The following is a 17,132-nucleotide window of genomic DNA, read 5'->3' as shown; positions in this document are numbered from 1 at the left end:
GTGAAGATTGTGTGGCTGCTGTTTCTGTGCACCAGCTTCCTCAGGTTAAATGAAGTCATGCACAGGCTTCTGGCACAGGAAACACTCTCCAATAAGCTATGGTAGAGATCATCCTCGAATCAAGGGATTGCCACCAATGACGACAATGGAAGAAAAGAAGAGGTCACAAAATGGTGGAATGAGATGAGCACCACTAAAGAAGGCAGGAGGACTTGAAAGAGAGCACACAGTGCATCTCAGCATTGGACTGTAATGTTACCCTCTCAAGTGTTCAAGCCCAGCACTGAACTCCACACAGCAATAGTCCTGTGCAATGAAGCTTGTCCTGCCTCTCAAGGAGGGATTTAGCACTGCAAGGGGAGAACAAAATGACTGAATACAATGATATAGCCAGATACAAGTGAGAGAAGGGAAAAAATAAAAAGGCGACATAAAGGAGAGATTTAAAAGGCATCATGGAAAGAAGAAGAGGAGCCCAGAGGTGTCCTTGAGAACAGACAAGTTCTGGACAGGGAGTAGGTGAATGTGTAGCAAGAGGCAGCAGAGTACAAACTGGGGGACAAGCCCAGGGAAATTAGGATTCCTCTCCTGCTGCAGTCCTGTGAACACGGGATCTGGGTTTTTTTTCTCTCCTTAGCTGCATTGCGAAGCGAGAAAGAATAAAGAAGGATTATAAACAAATATACAAATGTTCAGGAGGTGAAAGATTTTAGGGTCTTTGGGAGTTGGCCTGGGATTGTACCAAAGAGAGGAGAGGTTTTGAGAGCATGGAGAAATTTGATTGACACAAAGGAGCACACTTGATAAGTCCAGAGCTTTATTAAGATTTGTTGCTCAAGGGCATGCTGGAAGTCTGCTTCCATTCATAGCTTTTGCATCTCCTGACCAGCTACGATAATTCCCCTGTTTTCTCTCAACTTCTCAGTTAAAACAGAATTCCTTCCAAGTGAGGAGTGTTGCACTCTCCTCTCCAAAGCCATCTGCAGACATTCTGTGGAATGGCAAGGACAGACTTCAAAGTCCAAGCTCACAGGAGACATGGGGCAGAACAATTTGCCCCAAATTCGAACAGGGAGAGTAAAACAAGCATGAAATGAAAGCAGCAAGGATAGAATCTTGCCTGGAATCAACTGAGTTGAAACACATGTGATTACAAAGAAGGCTAAGGGGGGAGAGCTGAGTTCAGCAGAGCAAAGCCCCCACAGATTCCCTTGGAGGCTTAAATTCTATTTGAATTTAGGAAACAAGATTCATCCTTGGGCAACTGACCAATCCCTACCAACAAATTGGTGCCAACTGGCCAATCTGTGAAGGAGAGAGCCTAATTCCATCACAGAGACAGATGACAGTGTCTAGTCACCCAGAGCACACTGCAGAGGGAGGTCATACTGCACAACAGACCTAAACCTGCGGTACCCAAGTGATAGTAAAGTGGCACAAGCTGGCGCCTTGTCTGTAAGGGGTCAATGGCCTAATTGAGTTGAAGTGGAGCAAAGAGGGAGAACTCCACAGAAATGCTACTTCCAGGAGAAAAAACAATGTGCAATTTCATAATAATTTCCACATTAAGCCCGTGCTTGGGTTTGCAAAAGCAGAAAGAGTGAGGCTAAAGTTGACCTTTCAACTTTTAACTCTGGAAGCCTGATTGTATAACCGTCACTTTGCATTTATATGGTTTTGTGCAGAGTATGAACTGCATGCAATCTTACCAACTCCTTACATCAACATTCATAAATACTGACACCTCTTCTTTCCCAAGTCACAACATTAGTGTAGAAGGAATGAGCTTTAAAAGGTAATCAATGTCCCCTTGCTCATCAACTTTCTGCTTTTTCAGAAAATAGTGCTTTCCTGCTTTTTGCTTTCTTGGTTGGGCAGGTCTTGAGTTCCCTAGATTTTCTATGCTGGCAGTGTTCCCAGCTGACCGGAGTTCTGTAGTTCCATACTTCCACACTGGCCTCCAGTTTCAGCCCATGGAGGTTAATCAGGCAGAAACCATGACCAGAGGAGACCAATGGGATGACAGACAAAATTGCCTGGGGCATCTAAGTACAAGGACCAGCATGTGATGTGGTGCATCATCATCACATATAACAATGCAATTTTTCTCCAACTACAAAGAAACAAGAAAGTTTACTAATATCCTAGGGTCCAAAGGTTATATATTGAGTTTCAGATTGAAGTAAAAACAAATGCAACTTTATTGGACTGTGTAGTCAGTTGCTATATTAAGTATAAAAAGGGCAACAAACTAGGAAAGACTTTTGTCCTTAGGATTCTATGTACATTTCTCATTCAGAGTAATAAAATAAAATCTAGCCTTGAGCGTCTTGACAGTTCATCCAACACTTCACTGACAGTTATTTTAATGTGCGAGTTTATGTACAACATGGCCAGTCCATTAAGACGCTCTTCATCCACTGCTGAATGAAGCCAAGTTTTAATTCTGTGGAGAGTAGAGAAACTTCTTTTCTCTGGAGCTGCAGATACAGGAAGTGTGCACAGAATCCTGAGTAAAATATGAATGTTTGGAAACCATCCCTTGTCGCAGTCTGTCAGACTATCAATGGCTGTGCTTGGCACTTCTTTTTCCTCCTTGCCCTGCCACTTGAGTTTCCACAATTGAAATTCCTCCAAAACCATATTCCCGCTATCTGGCAAGTCTTCACCATACATCTCTAGAACACGACTAAGCTTTTCAGATGGATACCGACATGAAAAGAGAGGTATTAGAATGCCAAGATCTGTTACAGTGTTGCTGTGCGATGTAAATCTCTGTGCCAGTTCTTGAATCATGAAGTCCAAAAATGGGATATAAGTGTTAATTCGAAAGTAGTCCTCAACACTGTCACATTGAACATTGCATCTGTGTTGCTGCCGGGCTGCAAGCTGAGGCAATTTTACCTCAATGTCATGTTTAATTGCAAGTGACTGGGCAATATTAAATATTTCTGCAAATTCAGCATTAGAGTTAGATCTCTTACCTTCTAAAACCTCAACTGCCAATTTCACTTGGTCAAAACATTCCACAATATCAGCATTTACCCTCTGAAGTTCCTTGGACAGTGGAAGAGTGATTCCTAAGAGGAATTCAGCAACTGTCAAATTGATAATAAATTCAAAATCACATACGCTTTTGTAGTAGAAATTTGCTTTATTTCTGACTGCTTTGTCACCATCCGTCTGCATGGCTTCCAGTGCTGCAATGACAGCATCAAAGAGCTCAGCGAACACCATGATACTGTCATGTCGCTCCACCCATCTAGTAACACAGACACTTTGCAAGCGTTTGTGCCTGCTCTTTGGACACATGGCATTTATAGCATCTGACAGGTACTTCATCTGTTTGGCTGATTCCTCAAAATATCTGATAGCTTCATTCAGAATGCCTAAGGTAGTTTCTATTCCACGTATTGTGCAAGATTTTGCTATGGTAAGATTCAGAGCATGAGATGCACAATGGCTGTACGCAGCTTTGGGAAAGTCAGATTTTATGTGAGCCTGTATACTGTTTACGTGGCCAGCCACTTTGGTGGCTCCATCATAACCCTGCCCCCTCAATTTTGTCAAATCTAGACTACATTCTCTCAAGAAATCCAAAAGGGCCTTTGCTAAACTGGCACCAGTCAGGTTATAAACAGGTAAAAAGCCTAGGAAAACTTCACAAACTGTAACTGGATCTTCTTTGACATACCGCACACAGACAGACATTTGTTCCACATTTGAAATGACCGTGGTTTCATCATCTAGGAATACGGCAAAAAAACCTGACTCATTTATTTCATGTACCAGCTTGCTTCTGACGATGATATTGCTTGCTTCTATAATTTCCCTTTGAATGGTTTCACTACTGTATATTGCATTTTGGGGCTCATTTAGTAAGTGTTCATGTAAGGTTATGTCACCAGCTTGACAATGGAGGTGCAGAAGTGATTGGAAAATGCTTTCAGATTTACTCTGACCATTGTTATCTAATTCACCGTTATCCTTCCCTCCAAGTGGCAGACCGTTTTTACCTGCGAACACCACAGTCTCAATGACAGGTGCAAGTTTCTTTCTGTTTTCTTCTACCTGGGCACATCTTTCTTCATCCAGCGTGTGTATGAGAATTTTATAAGTTTTTTCATAACATTCACTGAATATTTGTGCTTCCAAACAGGCTGCTTCGTGAAACTTTTTTGTAGCGTGATTTTTTAATTTTGTCGTAACTTTTTGCCAGTTCTTGCATGGCTGAGAAACCAGCGTAGAGAGTGTCTGGCCTCCTACCTGTATTGGGGCAAACAGCACACAAACACGACAAAAGACACCAGCGCATTTCTCACTATAAGATACGAACGGATAATTTATCAGCCATGAGTAATTAAATTTTCGCAACGTGTTCTCCGAGTCTTTATACACTGGGAACTCGTAGCTCGGATGAGGGGTCCATGGCTGGGTAAGCAGTTTATACTTAATTTCATCACTTATCGAATGCCTGCAGTCTACGTAATTCCCAATGTCGTAGTCACGGGGAGTTTCTGGATCGGGCAGGACTTCCTTTTGATCCAGCGCCAATGGCTGAGCTTGGTGCATGGCAGCAGACCCGGGATCCAGTGGTTCCCACGCGACAGGCTCACTTTTCACCGTGGCGACGCACCACTTCGTACATAACGGATTTGCGGCCGTCTCGTCTTCTTTCCGTCTGATCTCCATGTCGGCCCGAACCACGAGGCGCCTCACGCAGAGCGGAGACCTGGAAGAGCACAGCAGCGAAAGGCGAAGCGTCAGGACAGCGACACCGGCACCGTGACGCCCGCACCCGGCGGCCCAGCGGGACGATGTTGCGGAGGCCTCGCTGTGCAGCCAGACAACCGCTGCGCTGAGCCCGGCACGAGGGCGGGGGGTGCCGAACCCGGCTCAGCACCATGGCCCCGAGCCTGCGGGGACGGGAGAGGAACAGGGGGCCGCCAGGGCCCCCCAGCCCGAGCCCGGCCCCCGGGGCTCCGGCAGGGCCAACGGGGTCCTTCCTTCCGCCCGTCGCGCGGAGCTGCCCTTGGCGCGCCTGCCCCCCAAACAACCCTCACTGTTAAGACCCGATAAACCCGTCCTCCTCACCACAGCGCTTTCTGCTCTCGGAGGTTAATGAAGGCGGTGGCTCCGCAACGTGGGGCGGAGTCGAGAGCGACAGGCAGCGTGACGGGCAGCCCGGCGGGGGCCTCCCTCTGCGAGGGCGCGCGGCGGCCGGCCGGGAGCGCGGCGGCGGCGGTGCCATGGAGGAGCTGGACGTGGAGCCGGCGCTCACTGTACGGGGGTGGGGCGTGGGTCGGGGGCCGGGCCGGGAGCACCGGCCTGGCCTGACCTGACCGCCCTGTTCTTCCCTGACAGCTGGTGCCGGGGGTGGCGCCGGGCCGCGGGCGGCTGCACTTCCAGTGGGGACCCGGAGAGATGCTAGTGTGCGAGGCCGCCTTCCCCGGCGCAGGTGGGTTAACATGCCCCCCAGTCTTATTCAGCAACGTAAGGGTTAACATCCCCCCATTTTATTCTGAGCATAAATACAGAAATAAATAAGGGTTAAGTTTTTCTTTTAACAGGAGCTGAGATTTTCAGGGCATCTCTCCGACTCCCCGAGTTGAGGCCGTTAAGGAAGGAAACTGCACGTGGCAGAAGCAGCAGCACAAACGGGGCAAGCGCAGGGAATTCAGCGCCGTTGGTGCTGATAAATTGTACACGTTCAGATGTGGGAATATAGGGACTGATCACAGGGGTACGGACTCGGCGTTGGCTGCAGTGGTATCTAGTCGGTCTGCGCGTCTTGTGCTGTTTTTATTACTGGCTCATTTCTTAATCCTAATTCGTCATTTCAAAAGCATTAAATCCTGGGTTTTAACTTTTGAAGCCTAAAAGCATGCTTCTGTCCTGCAGAGAGGTAACGCTCGTGTTGTTTTATGAACTGATGCTTTCCCTGATTTGTTTCAGGACATGGGGAGAAAGGGCCTGGCTGCCCCTATATTCATGTCCTTCGCAAGGATCAGGACATACACTTACATACCTTACGTAAACTTTTCAATGAATCCCATGGCATCTTTGTTGGGCTCCAGAGGAGTGATGAAGAACTGTCTGGGAAATCAAGGAAGGCACAGTGAGTGGATGGAAATGCTTGATACATTTGACATAAAAAGGACAGTTCAGCTTTTTTGCCCCCTCCGTTTTCCCTCCGAGAGTGTCCTCTTATTGAGGCAAAATTCAGGTAGCATGTTTGCACATCCCCTCTGGTTGTTAAAGTGTCTCAGAGTCACTGAAGTGATCAGACATAAATACCTACTTGCCTCTTGTTGACTGAATGTGGTAATGAACATATTTTGGTTTTGTTATTCCTCTTTATTATTGCCTAGTCTCCTTTACTGCTGATGAATGTTGCCTCCTCCCTAGCCAAGGGGTTAGGAGATCAGTTGCCTTAGGATTGGTGCACATGGCTGTCTTGTTAGGAAGGAAGGTGGTACATTAATAATTATGCTGTACAAAAAAGGCCTAACATATTGCTCCTGTTTGTACATCAAACAGAAGTCTGTTTGCAGTGAAGCCAGTAATGAAACTTCTGAGTTTCAGGTTCTCAGAGCTGCTGCTGTTCAGTAATTTTACGTAACTAATCTTTTCAGTATATATTTTATAAAGTTAGGTTCTGTGCCTACAGATTATTTTGTGAAGACAGAACCTATATGGACCCCCCTTACTTTATTTAGATTCTCCAGTGCAGGAGGTAAATCTCTGGCTGAACAGAGAAATCTGAAGGGTCTTGATCCTAATGCCCAGTAGCCATATGGCCAATAATAAATCTCTGTCTAAACAAGGCCTTTTTATTCTTGCCAGGTTGGTTGGAGTAAGTAAAAACTACCGGTCAGTCATCAGAGCCTGCATGGAGGACATGCACCAGATGGCTAGTAAGTTGTTTTTCTCCATTAACAACAAACAGACTAGATTTGAGTCCATAAAATGAATTTTATTGCAACTCTTTATTATAATTGACTGTAAATCCACTCTATTTCTCTACTCTTTAATTTCTTTCTTAAATTTTTCAGTTCCTTGGCAAACCTGATCATTTTTTTTTTTTACCTTGCTTCCGGTTTTGCTGATTTTCTTCACACAAGAGACTTTGCAGCCTACCACCCCAACTCTAATCTAGCTGCCTCAAGAATCATTCTTGCTGTCCCTTTTAGAAGGGACTTCTGATTCACCTGTCACTTCATGAATGAAAAAGGTGCCTTCTTTATTATGGTCTGTTCTGAACCCTTAGCGTTAGAAACAGGTTTTCCCGCAGAGCAGACAACAATATAGCACCAGTATAATAGTGGAATGCCCCTACTCTCTGTGACTGACTGCAGCAGTATGATGATACTTGTTGCCACTCATGGTTTGGTTTTTTTGCAAATGGCATCACTCATGGTAACTTCTTTTTCTGTGCTACTCTGCTTCATGAGCCTCTAAGCACTGTGTGATATATCTAAAATACACTTTAAAAGGTCTGGACAAATGTTTGGGCTACTTCTATTTATTTTTTTTCTTCCTCAGTTTCAACTCGGGATCCTGCCCTGCACAACCAGTACAGCACTCAGGTAATTTACAGTCCTTGTATTTTTTAAACTTGGTCACAACTGAAAGTAAACTCTTGCCAGCAAGATACAAAGGCTAGCGTGCCATGGCAGTGATATGTTTTGAATCTGGGTTGTTTTAGTCATTTGGCTGGGTGTACCCACAGCTGTACATGGCCAGATACACAAGCTGTAGGAGCCATTTATTTATACAATTATGAAAAGTTGCCCCTTTGAGTTGTGGTTCCCCCACTATTACCTCAGTATATGTCCAGTGTTTTGCAGGCGAGAGGCAACTTTACCATTTTATAAAATTTGTGAGCCAATACCTTACTTCACCCTTCAAATAACACATCCAAAACAAGCAGATACATCTCCTAGCAATCCCTGAAAATGAAACGGTGAACTTGCAGCAATAGTGGACCAATCTTCCAGGAAGAGCAAAAAGTATTAGATGGAGATTTCTCTTCTAAAATTCAGATCCGAGCTGCTTTACAGAACCAGAGTAAATCACTTTTTGGTTGAAGATTTTCTGTGCAAGGCCTCTGAGCATTAATGTTGGAAAGAATTTCTGTACCATTCAGTGTTTACCACAAATGAAGGATGTTTTTTTCTATTACAGTTTACAAACAACTTTTAAAACTTAACTCAGTTACATAAAGAAAAAGTGGTGACCCACTGTCGTCTTGTAATTCACATCTTCTCTAAATGTCACTAACTATTTGTTTTACCCACAAGAAGGAAACTTAAGCAATAAGGAGGGAGAATGTTATTCAAATGTCTTTGGTTTTGCTAGGAAGCATGGGAGTGATTAATACATTGGTAACTGTTTCTGTTTTTCCTCAGGTCTCTATTCTCTCTGCAATGGAACTGATTTGGAATCTCTGTGAGATTCTCTTTGTTGAAGTAGCACCAGGTAAGAATAGACCTATACTGATGTTAATATTGAGAGGGGTTTTTTTGTTCGTGTACCTATTTGTTTTAGAAATGTATGTAGAAATTATTACCTCTTACCATCTCTTCAGCAATCATGCTATTAATGCTAGGAAGTAACAACAAACCCATCCCTTCTTCTGGCCTCAGATAAGAATTACTTTCTGTATCTTGCATCAAATTCTAAATTAATAGATCATTTTCCTTTTTCCTTCCAGTTCCTGCTTTCTGTGCCCTGTGTATTTTAACCTCGAAATGGAACTGTTTCTAGTTACTTGACCTTAATTAATTACACTGCCATCAAACAGACTTCGTTTTTACCTGACAATCAAAAATTAAGGAAAAATCTCAAATACAAAATGCTGTTTAAATTCTTAACCAGCAACTCTATATACTTGCTAAGTATCAGTTACCCATTAGGGGCCAAATGTTCTGGTGCAACTCTTGTGACTTCAGTGTGTCTTCATTCACTTCAGCTCCATTTCAGCAGAGAATTTGACCCTAGGATTCCAATCCAGATGACTTTTAGGAGCATGTTTCTTTGTATAAACTGACTTCCTTTTTCACTCACATACTGAGATTTTTTTCAAAGTGTTGAAACTAGTTGGTGGAGAATATATTCATTACCTGGTACAAGCTTTCCTCTTCATTTCAGGCTAAGAGAAATCAGATGGGGACTAAAATAAACAGATTAATAATTTTGTGCATCATGTAGACAGCATAAGGTTTATCTTTGTTATTCATCCTTGTGTGTCTTCAAGCACTTGTCTTTTGCAAATGACACCACGATAATTACTCAGTAACTTTGCCAGGGTGAAAGAGAAAGTTCGTAGACAAAGGATTCTTTTTCAATCTGTAGATTTCTTGAGTTTAATTTGGCTGCTGTATTTCCATCATCTGGATATTTGTGGATTTTCTGCTAGGGCTCGAGACTGGTAGATGATAATATGGATAAGCAAGAGACATAGGCAGACTTGTCCGCATCTCTTGCTCCTAGGAAATGCAGGGTGCACCTATTAATATTAGAAGGTGGAAACAGCAGGCAGCAGAGCAAGAATCTAATGGAAAGATGTTTTCTCTGACTGCAGCTGGTCATCTCCTGCTTCACCTCCTTGACTGGGTTCGACTTCACGTGTGTGATGTGGACAATATGGTCCGTGAAGTTCTGAGCAGCGAAAATCCATCCAAACATGAGCTCTTTTGGAATGTAGTGAGTATACACGTCTGCTGAAGGAGCTTCTCTGTGCTTTGCGTCCTCTTCCACAGGCATTGTATGCTAGGTTGCATCTGAAAAAGTGACCCTTAGCTTAGTTGCTAGTGTCTACCCAGAGGCTCTTGAACGAGTCAGGTGTGAAGACTGCATTGTGTCTTATCCCTAGAGGATGATCCTTCCATTTCAAATCAAGGTGGATGTTAGGCCCAGCACAGTGTAAGGGGACGCTGCATTGTGTTGTCCTGTATACGAGCATTTGAGTTAACAGATTCTGAAGTTTAGAAACTTTGGTTTCCCCTTAACTTTCTTAAACAACACACACTAACTCAACTGAAATTCCCCTCCAGTCTGATTCTGTATATGGCCAGTTTCTCTGTACTGTTCCTCATTGGTGCTCACAGGCTTTGATGGCTCTTGCAGGTGGACATTTTTGTGCTTCAAGGCCGGATGGAGGATGCCCGCCACTTGCTCTCTAAAGAGGCCACCGCCAATCCTACGTCAAAGGGCATGTGCAAAATACTGGATGACCTGATGAAGAAGATGCCTGTTCTTGGTGTATGCATGCAGCCGTTGGGGGTGGCACTTTGAAGTTTAATTTGTACCTCTTACGGGTCTCTAATATCGTAGCTTATCAAGATATTTTTGTAATCAGTCTTGTCCCCTCCTGGCTGTAGCGTTACATAATTAGCTTGACAACACTTAAAGACATCACTTGTCTCTCCTTGCTGCAGTGGTTTACTTGTGGAGGGAAGGCTGCACCTGCTTCACTGGGGTCTAATGTGGGTTCTCTTACTGTATGTTACTTTAATATTTAGCTTGCTAGTGACCCAAAACTTTAGATAGTGTTTGGTGGCAGCATATATCATCTACTATAATGTCTAATTTTTAGGTTTGCACCATGTAAAACTGAGTTGAGCTGAAATGAGTTTTATAGACTAGATTGTTCATTTCCTTTCTTTGTGTGCTTGTGCGTCCCATATATAGCTTGGCAACACCCAGACTCTGACAGAGATGGAACTGAAATGGCAGCACTGGCATGAGGAGTGTCAGCGGTACCTGCAGGATGGAACCTTTGCTTCTAATCCTCATATGGAATCCATCTGCAAGGTGTGTTTTGGCTAGAAAGGAAGGGGGTTATGGTCAAGGTTGTGGATCTGAAAATTGCAGTAGCCATCCTAGAGATTAAAGAGTCCTGGGGGGACATAAGCAAAACATGGGCAGGCTATATATAGTGTCTGCTGATCAAAGCAAGCAATTTGGAGGCAGGACTCTTGATGCCTACTCTCGACTTTGCTAAAGACCCTGTGCAACTTGAGGCAAATAATTTGTCCTGCCTGTCCTTTGACTCATCTCTGTGAGATGGGCAGAAATGCTGATCATAGAACTAAGCTCACAGGCACACTCTGAAGTCCAATTAACAGTGAAACTTCAAGGGTTCCTTGCTGAAAGTGGCTGTTAGGGGTTGATGACATTGGCTGAGATGATCCCTCAAAATATTGCTTTCAGTTAGTGGAAGGAATAGTAATAAAGGTGTGACTGTTGCTTTGCAGTACTCAAAGGGTTACAGCGGGGTACTCACTTTTGTTAGATCCTTCTGGGTGACGAGAATGCCATACTGGAGAAGAAGGAGCTCATGACTACGTGGTACCACTTCCTGGTGACCCATCTCTTGTACTCTCATCCAGCTGTGAAGCCAGTGGAACTCCGCTTCTACGCCCAGGCAAGTCCGAGGCCACTGCGTGGCAAACAACTCTGGGGGGGGCTGAATTCTCACGGGGTCCAGAAGTGGATTGGCAAAGGCAATGAGTGGGAAATCAGGTTCTAGGAGCAAACCATTTGCATCTGATGAGAGTTGCTGCTTTTTCCTGAATTACAAGATTGAGCTTTTCCTGTAAAAGTGGAGGCAAATTCTGCCTGGCCTTTCAGTTGACTTGTTTTCCCCCAGAAAGCTTTACCCCCCAGTCCAAACAGGCCTGAGTTAAGATGAGGTAACTGAATTCCTCCTCACTTCTGCACAGTTTGTGGCTTTTTGCATTCACTTTGTTGTGTCTTTGGGGCTTCTACAGTCAAGCCTGGATCAGTTCCTGGGAGGAGAGAACAGCCCTGAGCCTCTGGACACCATCCTAATGGCAGCCTTTGAGTTTGAGATCCATCAAGTGATTAAAGAATGCAGGTCAGGTTTTATTAAGACATTAACTTCTGCATTTTATAGGACTACCAGTCCATTCTCAGTCCAGTGATAAACTAGGACCTCTTACACCTTTGAGACAGAGCAGTTTGCTTGCTTGTGGATACGTGCGCACAGAATAAAGATGGTTGAGCCTCTCTGCTAAACCTTTTAACAATCTCGGCAAGAAGCTCTGTATCTATCAGCAATTACCAGACCATTATGTAAGATTTATGAAGCCACAATGTAACCTGTCTGCCCACCTGCTGGGGGAGAGCTGTGCTTTGCTTCTGTAGCTGTAGAAGATATCTCCTGAAAAGTTTAATGTGTCATTAGCCAGCTCCAGGCTTAAAATTATTTTTATTTTTCTTGTTGCAAATGCAGTATCGCCCTGAGCAACTGGTGGTTTGTGGCTCATCTGACTGACCTCCTAGACCACTGCAAGCTCCTGCAGTCCCACAACCTCTAGTAAGTGTCTCTCTGGGCTGTCAGACACCCAAAGACAAGGGATGGGAACAAAAAGGCTGCAAGAAAAAGATAACATGGTTTAAAAGCGGTGTAACAGGGAACTGGAGATGAAGAATTCAAAGTGGGCTATGTAGGCATGGAGTTGACTCCTTTGTAGTCTAAACACTATCTAGGATTGAAATAAGTGTTACTTTTCTGTTCCAGCTTTGGCTCGAATATGCGGGAATTCCTCCTTTTGGAGTACGCCTCAGGGCTCTTCTCCCATCACAGGTAGCAAATCCTCCCTCTTCCGGGATGCCAGGGCAACAAAAGAGAAACCATCATGTTGAAGGGAAAGACAGATCAGATAAAGGATCCACTTGAGGGGTCCTAGATAATGCTGTTTTACAAGCTCCATTACCAGGATCATTAGAGAACTACCAGGTCTCTTCTAGCACTTTCATCAGGGAAAAATTATTCTGTGCTTTGGTCTATCTAGTTAGAGTGTTACAAATACAGCATTTGATGTCCTGCATCTGAGCCCATAGAGCAGCCTGTGGATAGTCCAGAATTGCAGTTTTAGGTAACAGCAACTACACAAAGGGTGGGGGCTCATTAAAGTACTTCAGGAGAATGAAGATGAGCAGTGTGCTGTCACTTTGGATCCTGATCCAGATCTCATTTGTGGCTCTAGTAATATGCCTATTTAAGAGCTCTTTCTGCGTAAAAGCAGTGTCCTGCCACTGAGATGTTTGACCCTTCTCCTCCCTCTTTTGTAGCCTGTGGCAGCTGGGAGTCGATTATTTTGACCACTGCTCTGAGTATGGCAGGGTTTACCTAGAGCTTCACATTGAGCGGATCCCCCTGACCACAGAGCAAAAAGCCCTCAAGGTGCTGAGGATCTGTGAGCAGAGACAGATGCATGAGCAAGGTGACAGACTGCTGAATTCTCTCCCTTGTAGTGACTCCAGTGTCACTGTCAAATTCTGACTTCCTTTTCTCTCTGCCTCTGGTCCCAAAGTTCGTAGCATCTGTAAAATCATGGCCATGAAAGCTCTGCGCAACAATCGCTTGGGCTCAGCCTTGTCCTGGAGCATCAGAGCCAAGGATGCTGCTTTCGCTACACTCATATCAGACAGGTGGGTCATTTTTACTCTCTGGACTGAGCTGGACATTCTAGAGACTGCGGTTGCTGAGAAGGGAGGAGGAAACTGTCCTGAGAAGTCTCTTCGGGCTTATCTGCCCCTAGGAGACAGCCCTGCCCCCCAGCGCACCAACTGATTACAGTTTCTGTGCTAGGGAATTAAATCCATCCTTGGCTCTCTTCAGAGATCAAGGATTGTGCAACACCTACAATATCTTTCTCTAGACATTCCCTTTTCCTTTGTCCTGCTGCCTCATCACCCCTTGCAATCTAAAGATAACAGGAGTGGCCAAATAAAATGGCCAGCTGTGTAGTGGGGGAAGCTAAACCTTCCAAGCCCTAGTTTTGTACTGAATAAACAGGTTTTTTAAAGGAGAATGAGCTCCCCAGCAGCGAGCACAGGACTGGGCTAAGAGATCTAGGCTTATTCCTGGTTTGCTTGCAGCTTTGTATGATCTTTGAGAAGTCATATCAAGTGTCAGTCTGTGCTTTAAGCTCTGCCAGGTGGGGGAGAGGGGCAAGCACCCATGTGTGGTTGGGTCAGAGGTGAGACTCAGCTGCAGGCTGAGCTCTGTGGGAAAGGGTCTTTGCTGTTTGCCAATGGGAGGAGATTCCTCTGGTTTTAACAGAAGGTAAAAGAAGCACAGCAGCATAACAAAGCCTCTGTCTGAGCAAATGAAAAGCTGCTTATCAGTTCCTTTGTGCCACAGGAAAGCAGAGCTGCTGTTATGACCTGGCAGAGCTGATTGTGCTGCTTTGCCTCGGGGCTGCTTCCGGATTCTTCCACCTTTTCTTTCAAAAGCAAAAATCTTCCGGAGCTGTTGAACAATAAGCAGCATGGGGAGAGGGCTATTAAGCATGCATTGTCGCTCCACTCCTATGGGTCTTCCAGAGCCTGACTGGAGACAGCTAAAATGGAGCCCAGGAGGTAATATGGGACTGCCCCTCAGACCTTATGCCTCTTCTTCCCTAGATTCCTGAAGGATTATTGCGAGAGGGGCAGCTTCTCAGACCTGGACCTCATCGATAACTTGGGGCCATCCATGCTACTTAGTGATCGCCTGACATTTCTTGGTGAGAACCTTCTGCCACCAAATGCTTCCTGAAAGAACGTCCACTCTGCCAGCACTCCTTGGAGCTCCCCATTCCCCGTTTCCTCCATCCCAAGGCCGTTAGAGGAGGGCATGGAAAACAAATTATTATTGGTAGCTTGACCAGCATCACAGTTGGTGCTTGTCATGCATCACTTCTACCAGAGCAGCCAAGTGTTCTAGGATTCTTCCACCATGCACTCTACCGCCACCTACTAAGTGATTCCTTTGAGGAGCGAGCAACCAGAACCAGGAAAACCACATTAGACAATACAAGGTAGCTTGTAGTACATCTAGTATAGGAGAGTTCTGCTTGTTGCCTGAAGATCTCCACCATCTTCTGATGGTCTGTTACACTGACAAGCTCACACAAGTGAGGAGGGCTCCCCATAACACAGGAACTCGAGTGTTGGAAGGGCTCCATCCAATTTCCTTTGCACAGCCGCAACTTCCTCCTCCTTTCAGCTGCCACAAACCTGAGATTGCTCAGCTGTGGATTCTGGGGATTAATGAACCAACAAGCCAGGAAGCAGAGCTGAAATGCAACTTCCCAGGGAGCTACTGGCAGTTAGAACATTTGATTTATGCCAGAATCTGGACTAGGAGCAGGAATTTGGCTGACTTCCGGGTGACCACAGCATTTAATCTCTCCAGGTTGACAATTCAGAATCGCTCCCTTGCACTTTAATATTAGTTTGTGATTGAGCCTAGAAAGAAATCTGTCTGCTGCACTTGAGCTCCTCCAGAGCCTAGAATTTTATCCAACAATGACTGTGGCCCAGTCCTACTTCTAGGTGCTGGCAGTTCTACCAGGAACTTTGGGGGAGCAGAATTGCCTGCTTAGTGTCTTGTGACTCAGGCATGGGATGTTTCTGCCAGGTGCTGATGTGTTTTACTCACCCCCTGCCCCTGGTCCCTCTTCCACTCACACAGGGAAGTACCGGGAATTCCATCGGTTATATGGCGAGAAGCGGTTTTCTGAAGCTGCCAAGTTGCTGTTGATGCTGATGACTGCTCATATTGCTCCTTGCTCCTTCTGGATGACTCTGCTCACTGATGCCCTTCCTTTGCTGGAGCAGAAAGAGGTGAGAGTGACGTTCAGAGACAGTAATCCGCCCATAGGCCATTTCTCTTCTCCTGGACTGGATCTGACCGGGTATCTCCAAACAGCTGATCTCATGAGCAGGAACGCCTAGCAGTTCTCCATGCTCCCAGTGCAAACGGGTAGCATAACTTTGAGAAATATATGGCCATCTGAAAGTCATGTGTACAGCAGCAACATAGAGGAGCCAGGGGCATGACCTCAAGATAAGGATGCAGGCACTCGCAGCAGTATTCGGCTCTGACGTGTGCCCTAGGCAGTTGTTTTATCTGTGGTAGGATTGCAGGTGGTGCAGGCTGGGGAATGACGAGGACTGCATTCAGCCCCTTTCTTCCAAAATAGTAGAATCAAGGTACTGCTGAGGACTTGACATCCTGCAGGCTTATCTAGTTGCTTGAATTGGGGTTTTCCAGCAGTGAATGTTACTTTGTAGTGGCGTGAGGTGGGCTCAGAAAACTTCAGCTTTAAGTACCAGACCCACAAACATCCAAAGGCTCCAAGTGGAGTCAGGGGAGTGTAAAGGGCATGCTCTTCTTTCTGATCAGTTTCTCCTGCCCCAAACTGGATTCTTTGTGCTAACCGGTTAGCATTTTCAGTAAGCAGTCTCTGTCCTACAGGTAATATTTTCAGCTGAGCAGACATACGAGCTGATGCGGTGCTTGGAAGACCTGACAGCAGGAAAGTTGGATAATCAAAAACTCCAGGTAAGTCCTATTGTGAGGACACCCAGATAACAAATCCATTGGGATGTGAGACAGATCTAGTTGCTGAGGGAAGGTCCAGGATCTTGAGGCTGGAAGACCTTCTATGAGCAGTTGAAAAACAGCAAGGAAGGGGATATCATGAGGCATCAGCATGTCCTTATCTGTCCAAAACCCTGTTTCCCTCACCCTGTGCTGTTTTGTAAGGGGTACTCAGCGATCATTTACCTTTACAAGCATTTTCCTTGTGGAAAAATAACTTTAAAATTAGAGCAAAAGGGTGATACACACTTTACATAAGGAACCAAATTGCCACATCAAATGGGCAACTATTTGCTAGATACAAAAAGCTTTGGAGTGAAAGAAAGAGGTTGAGTTGCCCTGTCTGTGCTGGGCTGAAGATGTAGGAAACCTGGTTTGATCCTCTTAGAACATGGGAAAAACCCTTGCTTAACAGCCACCTAAGAGAAGCAGCACGCAGGGCCATGTCAGTGCTTATTGCTGTCTCCCTAACACTTTTCCTTTCCAGGATGACGACATTGAGACAACCAAGGTGGAAATGCTGAGACTGGCATTTGCACGAAACCTTGCCCGAGCCATTGTGAAAGAGGGCACGTTGGAAGGGTCCTGAGATCAGGCCAACACATTATTTGTATACTTCCTCTGTGGCATACTGTACATAAACGTGATGGCGTTTCTAAGAGTAAATGTCTTTTTTTTCGCATACATCTAGCTGGTCTCTCTCCTCATTTCAAAGGAGACCCTGGAT

At 45.1% G+C, this 17,132-nt stretch overlaps 2 protein-coding genes across 2 annotated transcripts; one reads left to right on the top strand and one right to left on the bottom strand.

Annotated features, from left to right (window-relative positions):
* Positions 1–2,170: 2,170 nt before the first annotated feature.
* On the bottom strand, positions 2,171–5,005 carry LOC149858940 (52 kDa repressor of the inhibitor of the protein kinase-like). The gene has a single exon (XM_090061200.1). The coding sequence runs from the start codon at positions 4,690–4,692 to the stop codon at positions 2,296–2,298; it is 2,397 nt and encodes a 798-aa protein (XP_089917326.1). The 5' UTR covers positions 4,693–5,005; the 3' UTR covers positions 2,171–2,295.
* A 123-nt stretch (positions 5,006–5,128) lies between these two features.
* NUP85 (nucleoporin 85) lies at positions 5,129–17,071 on the top strand. Its single transcript, XM_090061202.1, has 19 exons — positions 5,129–5,282; positions 5,365–5,458; positions 5,956–6,118; positions 6,847–6,917; positions 7,546–7,589; positions 8,412–8,481; positions 9,587–9,708; positions 10,132–10,266; positions 10,696–10,818; positions 11,300–11,431; positions 11,778–11,884; positions 12,263–12,346; positions 12,551–12,616; positions 13,105–13,256; positions 13,347–13,464; positions 14,443–14,543; positions 15,494–15,645; positions 16,280–16,366; positions 16,893–17,071. The coding sequence occupies exons 1-19, from the start codon at positions 5,250–5,252 to the stop codon at positions 16,992–16,994; spliced, it is 1,956 nt and encodes a 651-aa protein (XP_089917328.1). The 5' UTR covers positions 5,129–5,249; the 3' UTR covers positions 16,995–17,071.
* The last annotated feature ends 61 nt before the right edge of the window (positions 17,072–17,132 follow it).

The sequence above is a fragment of the Crocodylus siamensis genome, chromosome 8 (assembly GCF_052110815.1).
Source record: "Crocodylus siamensis isolate JL-2025a chromosome 8, ASM5211081v1, whole genome shotgun sequence".
NCBI lineage: Eukaryota > Metazoa > Chordata > Crocodylia > Crocodylidae > Crocodylus > Crocodylus siamensis.
This window is presented reverse-complemented; position numbering and strand designations above follow the sequence as displayed.

Excerpts from the sequence above, each read along its gene's own strand:
- NUP85 (XM_090061202.1), top strand. The coding sequence starts at position 5,250 with ATGGAGGAGCTGGACGTGGAGCCGGCGCTCACT. Across the intron at positions 5,283-5,364 it reads ACGTGGAGCCGGCGCTCACT|CTGGTGCCGGGGGTGGCGCC; the intron begins GTACGGGGGTGG and ends CTTCCCTGACAG. Across the intron at positions 14,544-15,493 it reads TGATCGCCTGACATTTCTTG|GGAAGTACCGGGAATTCCAT; the intron begins GTGAGAACCTTC and ends CCACTCACACAG.
- LOC149858940 (XM_090061200.1), bottom strand. The coding sequence starts at position 4,692 with ATGGAGATCAGACGGAAAGAAGACGAGACGGCCGCAAATCCGTTATGT.